This window comes from Erythrolamprus reginae, chromosome 2, assembly GCF_031021105.1.
Source record: "Erythrolamprus reginae isolate rEryReg1 chromosome 2, rEryReg1.hap1, whole genome shotgun sequence".
NCBI classification, from domain to species: Eukaryota; Metazoa; Chordata; class Lepidosauria; order Squamata; family Dipsadidae; genus Erythrolamprus; species Erythrolamprus reginae.
The window spans coordinates 321,325,980-321,336,537 of NC_091951.1; the positions used below are offsets into that span (position 1 = coordinate 321,325,980).

Sequence of the window (10,558 nt, forward strand, 5' to 3'; positions counted from 1 at the left end):
AAAACCAGACAAGAGGTAAATCACCTAGATTTCCAACCCATTAATTTCTTACATGAGCTTCCAGCATATCCCATCACCTAAGTCCAGAAAGGAGAATTTAAATTTACTGACAAGTTCTACAGCATTGTTCCAATTAATGTCAGACTTCTTCAGCCACTGCCCAAATACAATTTCCAGCTTTTTCAAAGACTAACCTGTACTCACTTGCAACATCATCTTGTTTTAAAAAAATAGGTTTCCATTTACAGATTTAGTGTTGCAGATTGTTTCAGTTTCCATTTACAGATTTGAAAAGTCATGTTCTTCATTTATACTGTAACTATAATATGGACGTTTCAGCATGAAATATTTGTTTCTGAGAAAAAGGCCAAATTAGTTAGGAACCGTAACAGGAGTTGAGAGTTAGGAACCTTAGTCGCAGAAATTGGAAATAGAGTAATACTGTAGATTGTTATAAAGCAATACAGCGCCATTGGGTTCATCTTTAAAAAGCCACAACAACCCAACAACCTACAGATGAGACTGGGAAAGTAAAGTATTTCAATAGGGAGATAAAATTCATACAAAGATTTAAAGAATTTATATTGGATTTTTGCTACAGAAAAACATATAAATTATGCTTCACTGAGTAATTATTTTAATAGAAGAGACTAAGATAAAATCAGATGATCTACATTCTGAGTTATCAGTTGTGTGAACCAGAACAACGGCACAACCATATCCTCCAGCTAGTTTTTGAATCGTCTTTTGTTTCAAAGACTGAATAAACTAAATTTAAGGAACTGCACCTAATATTAAAATATAGCAACTAGAAAATACAATCCAATTATTTATGTTATCTGCATTTATTATTGTTGTACTAAAATTCAACTGGCTTTGGAACGCCTAGGTACAATCTATCAGGTGGCTTCGATGAAAAAAATCAAATAAATACACCCACTTTTGTACCTACAGGTATACACAACATACAGGTGTTTGTACTACATGAACACCCAATAGGTTTTCTTGGCATCAAAACTGGATTAACTAGTAGGTGAAATTCTAACCTGCTTACCCTCTAGAAATATTTTAAGTTGTGCAATATAAAATGTTTTGGCTATTTTTGTTTTACTACTAGCTTCACACATGCATAGGGTGTGGTTTATGCACACCATAGTTAGTGCCAAAATGTGCAAAACATAACCCAGTCATCAAGTATGCAGATTAAAAATTCTGCCTAGAAATGAGATAATGATCAAGTAAATCTACTTTCATTTCAAAAGCCATCTGACTTCTAATATCCCAATAATATCTAATATATGAACTGGAACTGATAGAAAACAGGCACTGCAAAAAAAAAACCCACTTCAAAAAGGTAATCTTTAGAAACATACTAATGGATAGAAGTATTGGCACATAAAAAATAACGATTTACTGGTTTTCAAAGTTCACCATGCAAAAACTATGTAAATATGCTGTGATTGGAAACAGGATTATTTCTCAGTCCTAAAAGCATAACACAGGATGATTAACCAGGTCAACATTTTAGAAAAAACCTCACGTTTATTAGATCCTGACTTTAGGGGTATTGGAATCTTATGCAGAGGAGAATAAGAAGTCCTCGTGAATGAAAAAAAGCATGACTAAATCTGCAGCACAATCTGGCTCAGGCTGTAGTTTTATCCACACTTCCTTGTTACAATTTTTTTCTCTCCAAAATATACAAAGCTCCTTTACATTTCACTGCATCATCTATGAAGCAATTATTACACAGGTGTACAAGTGAAACTACAACTGGAAGTACCACATCTCAATCTGTAACTCTGCTGGCATGAGATGTCCATCTCCAATATATCATGCCACAGTAGCAAACATAGATGCTGACAACTGAAAGATCAATCAGAAAACGCTGTAGACACAGTTGAATGAAAATTCCTAATAAATATGTAGTGCATTATTAGGACTATCAAACTTTAAAATCCAAGATCTGATGCTTAGATGATCCAAATTCCATCAGTGTAGTTAAGGTTTTTATGTCTACGTTACTTCATTAGTAATTTTCAATTATTTTTTATTTACTGAAAACACCAACCGAGAGAAGTGTACCTGTAGATAAAGGGTTGAGCTCCAAAAGGAACTAAATATTTTTAAGTGTTTTTTTAATGTGACTGTAAGGTTTCTCATTACAAAGAATGGCATGCTAATTGTTTATCTACTATAAACATTAGAAAATGTTTGTTCTTAGTAGTCTTGCAAATTAGAGTACAAATCCTGCACTCTGAAAAATAGCAATATCTGTGGTTGCTAAATTATTTTGCAGGTAAAATCCAGCAAGTGACAAAGCCAGTTTAATCTCTTATTAAAAATAAGAAAAAATATCAAGATTTCTGATAAACATACCATATGTATTATGTTCCTATTTATTTCATTCTAAATGTTAAGACTAAATATGGTTAAAAAATATTTCCCATACGTTGCTTTTATGCAAATATATAATATGCAACTATGGTTATTTAGTAATAGCTATGGAAATTCTCTCTATATGCAATAGATAAAGAAGAATGATATGCATTTTTTCTTTTTAAAAAAGCAATCGTTACATTTTTCTGCATAGAACAAATTGACAACTAACCTTGACTAAGGTTTGATGAACATATTACCTTTTATTTTAAAATTTCTAGCTATGGAACTTCAGACAATATTATGGAAAGGTAGGACATTCCATGTGAGACATAATTCTAGCCTATTAAAACCATTTTAAAATATATGTTCCCATATGTTTAATTATTATGCAGATTTTTAGCAATAAGATTGATTACAGGACTATATACATTATAGCAGAGATGACACATAAACTGTCATATAACACAATTCCAAGTAATTTTTATTTTGATTAGTTCAGTGACACAGTTCCTAAGAAAAATTCTAGGCTAAATACTTAGAATTTGCAGACAGATTGTAGAAAGATTCTAGGCGGTGCTCACAATACTAAGTTGGAAGAGGCAACAATTTGAACTTCCTACAATGGATTTTTTGTTAAATTTCAGATAACAAAACTGAATCTAACACAAAGTATTAGTCTTTACTGTTAAATTCTTTAACATTGATAATATATTAAAAAACACTAAAAATATTTACATAGAAATTATGCCATTCTGCAGCACAGTATTTGAACAAGCTGCTATTCCAATAGTTGACCCAGGTGGATTGATCATTCACCGCACACAATACATTGTATGGTTTTTTTATACATTTTTTAAATCAAAGGGTTGTGCTAAAGCAGCTTCAAAGGCAGCTTCCCATGAATCTGAAGGTTAAATTGTACAACTATCTAAACAGTTTAAAACATATCTAAAAGGATAATAGAATTCAACAGCTAAAGAAAAGGGCCGTTTACAAGAGTCTGCTCACCTGTGAATCTTTTTCCATATACTCTGCTTGTGTTATGTGCAACTTTTTATCAATCCTACTTAGCCCAGCTTTTACTGCAGGGAATTATTACTGCATGCTCTTCTTGACTATTAGTCCTCAGAGTCAGAGCTCTTGGGAATGAACAGCATGCAAATACAGTAACGCATATACAGCTTTAACATCTACAGTACATGATTTGGGAAACCTCCCAATTTGTTATATTTTCTCTTACCACACCCATATAAAGTAACATTTTAAATAATGCTGTAAAAGGCAAAGTTTCCATACATTACTAACCTGGAGGTTTTCCAAACAGATCATGTAAGGAAGAAATGAAAGTATATTTTTAGCATGAAGTATTTATTGGATGTTTAACTGTTCCAAAAGGAGGAGTAGACACAAATTGTATTCATGCATATGGCCTTGCATTGGCCTTTGACAACATCGTTCAAGACCCCTTCTCTTCTCCTGTTGATGGTTCCCCCCCCCCTCCCCTTTTCAGGATTTCTTAATGAGGCATCTTCTAAATGCTGAAAGCAAGCAAAGCTAAGCCCATGCTGGGTGTCTGTCTCTCAGAGAAGATTGCATCTTTTATTTATCACCTCTTGGCTTTATTTTCACAGCGAATTCCAAGCTTAAATGTAATCAGCCAAGAAACCCTCGCTACATACACTACTGTCATTTCTCATCCCTTACAAGTGGAGTCAAGCGGGTAAGGGAGGGGGGGGGGCTCTCAGCAAGACCAGCCAAACCAGAAGAGGCTCTGTTCCAGTGGTGGCACCACAAATGGAGAGGTGCCTCCAACTTCTGCTAGAGGGATACATACAGATGTCTGGAGGAATGTTAATTAGAACTTAGAGGAGTGCCCAAAGCTAAACCATATGCAGCAAAAGCAGAAAGGGCAATATGGGGAGAATGAGATCTGCCTTACAGTTCAACAGTTCCATTTTGACTCAAGCTGGCCTTAACCTTATAACTTGGATAGAGATATAAATTCCATAGTAACGTAGCATGTGGCAATTTTAACTGAAATAGCCACATGTTTAAATACCAAGGAAACGCAGACCTTACACAGGAAAGCCTGAATGGTCTTTTCCAAAAATCACTTCTACGTAGCGGATGGTTAAAAAAGTGGGGGAGAAGAAACCCACAAAACCCATAGATTGCATTTACATTTCCAAGAGAGGAAACTGAGCAAATCTGCGCAGAGGACAAATAAGAGTTGTGCAGCTTTAACATCTCCAGATTGCCTTTCCCATTGTCAGCTCCCTGCTATTTTGCAGACACTGAAAAGCAATGAAAGAAGCTCTTTTGTTTGGCTTCCCCCTTTTCATGGAGAGAAGAAAAAAAAATCTCTCTGAAAAGGACCCAAACGAAGGATGCTAACTTTCAGAGGGGAATTTCCAAAAAAGCTATCACAGATGTACTGACCAAACAGAACTCTCTTGGGAAAAAAAATCAACAAAAAAGGGCTAAGCCTCGCCTCGCCTCGCCCTGAGCAGGAAGTTTTAAAAAGGGAACCATCTATTCATTTTGCCCTTCCAGTAGAGGCAACCCTTCCAATCCAAACACAAGAGAAGAGGAAGTCATCCTCCAGACCCTCAGCACACACACACGCCCCTTAAACTGGAAGAAGTAACCACTCCCCACCTTCACCTCCTTGAAGGGCAAAGATAGGATGGAAATCCATCTCCAAGGTTCCCTGATTGAAAGCAAGCAGGAGTTAAAAGAGGAATGGAAAGAACAGCACCGAGCATTGCAGGAGGAAAGTATTATCTCACGAAGGAATCAGCAGTCCTCTCTCGCCTGCTCTGCAGCAAGGCAGAAGGAGAGAAAAAGAAACCAGCTACATCCTGGATCTACTTGGCAGCCCTTGAAACAGGCTTCGCCTTCCTGCATAACAGTTTCTCCTTGGCAGCCCATTCCTTCCCCCGCCCCTGCATCGCAGACAGACTTTTCGTTGTTTCATCAGCAATCTGACAGCTTTATGACCCAATGACCTACCCTCACTGCCATTGATAACAAAAAAAAGAAAAGAAAAAACCCTGGAGATGCATGCTGGATGGACACAAAAGCACTCTAGGACTCTGTGCCAAACCGAGGCTAGATGTTATTTCCTTCTCGAGCGCTGCTGTCCTACAAATGTCTTTGTTTAAAAGGCTCCCAGTCTCTCCTGGCAAATCCCAAAGACACTCTCCCCTCCCTCCTTCCCTCCCACCCTGCCAAGCTTCCCAGACCATTCTCCTGCTGATTCATTGCCATTCATACTCCTTGATATTTGGGATGTAAGGAAAATGAGGAGAATAAAGAGGGGGGGGGGAATAAAAGTAACAGTTATGGGTCTTTGTACAGATGGAGGATATTGTATAGATGCAAAATGCGAGATCCTGGAAGGTACTGGGACAGGGGGGGGAAAAACCCCAAGCAACTGGCATTAGAATTTGATGCTTTTTAATGATGCTTTTTAAACACATATATAGACCAGAATACCTTCAGGACCACCTTCTGCCGCACGAATCCCAGACACCGATTAGGCTCCACAGAGTTGGCCTTCTCCGGGTTCCGTCAGCAAAACAATGTTGTCTGGCGGGACCCAGGGGAAGAGCCTTCTCTGTGGTGGCCCCGGCCCTCTCAAATCAACTCCCCACCCTCCTTGCCTTCCGTAAACTTTTGAAAAACCCACCTATACCGCCAGGTATGGGGAAATTGATATACCCCTCAGCTGTTCCGCGTTATGTTTGATCTATTTGGATTGCATGATTCTTTCTTAATAAGGGTTTTAAATATTGTTTTTTTTAATATAGGGTTTGTATTTTGTATTGTCTGTTGTGAGCCACTCTGAGTCCTCGGAGAGGGGCGGCATACAAATCTAATAAATAATACTAATACTAATACTAATACTAATACTAATACTAATAATAATAATAATAATAATAATAATAATAATAAAGTATTTCCCAAGAAACAGGAGGGCGGTTTCTTGAAGGGTGCAAAGAGAACAGATTGGAATTAGGCGAAAGAGCCTCAAGACAGGAGGATTTAGAGGAGGAGAAGCTACCAGGCTGAGGAGGGCGGGTGTGGGGAGAAGAAAGGTGCCCGGGCAGGCTGTATTTTATTTATTTAATTTATTTGTTTTGTCACGTACGTAGTGGTGGTATACAAAGATATAACATACGCTATAGTAGTCAAACAGAAACATTAGGACAGGGGATGGAAGGCACTCTGGCGCACTTACGCACGCCCCTTGCTGTATCCTGAGGGAACTGAGGGAAGGAATGAGAATAAAGAAAACTTAATAAGAGGGGGGGGGAAGGTTAACGGGGCGCCGGCCGTACAGGTGAATGAGCCCAGAGAGTCCGCTTGAAGAATGCGTGAGGAGAAAAGGGAGGGAGGGAAGGGGAGACTCCGACGAGACCGCGACCCCGAAGCACCGTGAGGAGAAGCAAAGCGGGGCGCGGAGGAGGGAAGGGGAAAGGGGGGGGGTGAGGAATACGACGGCATCACCCCTCCCGCCGCCGGCTCTTCCACCCACCGGAGCCCGAATGACTCACCGACTTGCAGGACGTTATCGACGCAGCCGCCGTCGAGCAAAGCGATGCCCCTGCGGAAGGGCAGGCGGTTCTCGTCGACAGCGGGGTCCGTTCCTCCGCCGCCGCCTCCGCCGCCGCCGCTGGGCGAGGCGTTGTTGGTCCCCCCGCTTCCGCCGCTGTTGTTGGAGACGGCGCCGGCGAGAGAGGCGCCCCCGCCGGCGGTGCCCGTGGAAGCTCCGGAGGCGGCACCCCCGCCCGAGGAAGCGGCCGAAACGCCGCCGGTTGAGGACTCCTCGGCGGCGGTGCCTGTGTTGAAGGAAGAATACATGCAGATCTCTCGCTCGCTGCGGGGGAAGGACCAGTAGACGATGCGGCGCTGCACGGGCTCCGGGATGCGCTCGAAGCGTTCCTCCACCCGCTGGAAGGGCCACTTCTCCGCCACCCGGCGCGCCGCGATGTCCAGCAGGGACTCCGGGCTCTGCGTCTTGCCCAATGGCAGCACTCCGAATGCGGCATAAGCCGCGGCCAGGGCAGAGGAGGGGAAAGCGACGGCGGCGGCGGAGGAGGAAGCGGCAGCCGACGAAGGTCCCGCGACGCAAAGTGCCCCGCCGCCGCCGAGGCCGACATCCACGCCGCCGCCGCCGCTGCCGCCGCCCGCCCGCTGCCCCGGCCTGCAGCCGGCACCATAGCCGGGTCTGCAGCAGAGGCGCTTGGCGGGGGTCGGGAGCTGTCCGCGCTCCGCCATGATCGCGCCGCTTCTAAGCAGACAGCGGAAGTGGTTTTACTCTATAAACGGCACCAGGAAGGCGAGCGAGTGCCTGCCGGAGCGGCAGGTCCCGCCTACCCGCGCTATATACGGGCAAAAGGGGAGGTGCCCTTCCGCCTGGCCCACAAAAGGGAGGGAGGAGCTAGGGGCGGGCCTATGCAAAACTGGAGCGGCCACAAACATAAATAGAACGCGCCCTGCGGCCGTGTGCTCGCCGCGTCAGCCGTGACGGGCTGGCGGCGGCTGTGTTCAAATATGGTAAAAAGGGTGGAGCCCGGACGACTTGCAGTTCAGGCAGATCCCAAAAGGGGGCGAGGGGGGCGGGGCTCCGTGCGCGGCTATCTGAAGCACGTCCCGAATGGGTAGGGAGGTAAAAGGAGATGCGCCGGGAGGGCGCGAGAGCGTTACGCGTAGGCGACCACGCCCTTCTTCTTGAGGGGAGGGCGGCGCCTCCCCCGCCCTCTGCCCTTGGTGGGCGGAGGGGGAGCGGAGAGGGGCGGGGCTGCGGGGGGTGGGGTTTCCTCTCGTGGCACCGTTTACGGAAAGGAATGCGAAAGAGGCGGCCTTGGGCGACACACCCCGCGGGGGGGGGGGCTACTCTTCGCCTCTCCCGGGAAAGCGGAATCCGCCCTGGCGGGGGGAGTGAGTGGGGGGGAAGGACCTCTCTTGTCCGCGCGCTGAGGAAATAACGGTAACAGCGCTGTCTTTCAGCGCGGGGGCTGGGCGTCTGGCCGCTGGCCGTTATCCTGCGGCGTTGCGCCTGAAAGGATACGGAAAGGTCGAGCGCCAGTGACCGGCAGAGCCCGTAGGGAAGAGGCTGCGGGCCTTTTTCTAGCCTCCCCCTCCTTTTTTTAAGTTTTCGGGCGCGGAAACTCGAACGACGATGGTTGTTTGATGCTGTGAGGCGGAGGAGCGCGTTTTTCATGAGGTGGATTTCGAACTGCTTTTGAGCTTTTGCTGAGGTGGCTGTTTCTGGCGGCTCCGATGCTCTCTGGTGTTTGCCTTGTTTCCCCCGACGGTTTAGAAACCTTCTCTCGTGAGGAAAAAAATAAAGCGAGGGGACGGTTTGCGGGAGCCATAGAAGTACCCGAGATTACCCGTCTCTCTCTAAGGGGCGTCCCCTGTCCTAATGTTTCTCTTTTACTAGTATCATGTATATAAATATTATAAACTGCTCAAAAAAATAAAGAGAACGCTCAAAGAATACATCCTAGATCCGAAAGAATGAATTATTCCCATTGAATACTTTGTTCTGTACAAAGTGGAATGTGCACAATAGCATGTGAAATTGATTTGTCAATCAGTGCTGCTTCCTAAGTGGACAGTTTGATTTCACAGAAGTTTGATTTACTTGGAGTTATATTGTGTTGTTTAAGCGTTCCCTTTAATTTTTTTTTTAGCAGTATATCTTTGTGTACCATCAATACCTACTTGACAAAAATAAAAATAAAAATAAATAAAAATAAATTAAGGTTTAGAAATGTGAGGGAAACTGCTTCACGAAAGACCAGTTTCCATAGGTGGCGGCATGGTGTGTCCAAAGAAGGGTACGTGATTTAAGTCCAAAGAGAATTTGCCATTCACAAAGACCAGTGGATATTTTTTCTGTGGGTTAAATTCATTTCATTAGAAGGTGTAAACTTATGTGACAGAGATTATAATCTGATGGGCAGCATCTGCCTGCCCTTGGTTGATCCTGGATAGTGTTTCGAGAGGAAGAGACCGTTAGGAATTTCATGGCTGTTGGCTGGTATAGAAAAGAAGACAAGGACAAAAATGACTTTTAAAGTTAGGCTTCTCTTGAGGGCAGTGAAGGAAGAGGATTTTTTTTAAATGGTTGAAAATAAGGCAAAACATTTAGAAGTCCAGATGTGGAAAAAGGTAAAAGTAGGATGGCCATTAGATTCTTGACCCCTGGGCAATGAACGTGTTGAGAGAATGTTGAGCGAATGGAATGACTGTTTTTATGGGGGGTTTTGGTGCGTTTAGACTTTAAAATCTAATTAATTGGATCTAAGATATTGTATATTGTTTATTATATTTTGTAAGCCGCCCTTGTCATCAGAGCGGGGCATAAAAGTTCAATTAATGAATAATAAATAAATAAATGGTGGTTTAGTTTCCTCTGCGTGTACAATAAAATCATTAAAATGCTGCACTGCATGTATATTGCACCAAAGACCAACAACTTCCTTATTGCATGAGATTTATAGACTTAATATTTTGTTTATGCCCCAGTACTAGTTTAGATAGAATAAGGAAAAAAATATTTATTTATTGGATTTATATGCTGCCCTTCTCCGAGAACTCTTCAAGGAAAGCTTGCTTGGAAAATGACCAAATAAATATTTGTATTTGGTATACAATTAATTATAATAATTGGATCCAAATTATTTATTTTTGTATAGAAATTGACCAGTTTGGATGCCATAAAGTATAAAGTCTTCGGAGAGGGGTGGCATACAAATCTAATAAATACAAATACAAAATATCAGATCATTGCTGACAAATATTAATGTATACATATTTGATGTTTTTTGGGGAACATTATGCATACTCACTCCAGTCACATTGTAGATGGGTACTGCTGCTATTTCTTTGAATTTCTGAAGAGTTCTCCAAGGCTTTGGGCTAGGATGGTCATTGTGTCACCTTTGGCTTTTGGTTTTGTCTTTCATTAGCTGCATTATTTTTCTTTGATACCTATAGTTTTTGACTTACTATCAATTGTATAATGACTGTTCAAAGTTATAAAAGCGCTCAAAAAGTGACTTAAACTGTCACAGAATCTCCACAATCATGATTAAAATTTGGACTTGTATTTATAATGGTAGCAGCATCCTAGAGGCATGTGATCGTTATTTCTGACCTT

The 10,558-nt window shown here is 42.7% G+C and overlaps 1 protein-coding gene across 1 annotated transcript in view; it reads right to left on the reverse strand.

Annotated features, from left to right (window-relative positions):
- Positions 1 to 7,675, reverse strand: part of ZSWIM6 (zinc finger SWIM-type containing 6) — a 134,952-nt gene extending 127,277 nt beyond the window's left edge. The window contains exon 1 of the mRNA XM_070743302.1: positions 6,942 to 7,675. Within this exon, the coding sequence (XP_070599403.1) occupies positions 6,942 to 7,665 (724 nt within the window). The 5' untranslated portion in view covers positions 7,666 to 7,675. The remainder of the gene's footprint in view (positions 1 to 6,941) is intronic.
- Positions 7,676 to 10,558: the final 2,883 nt, after the last annotated feature.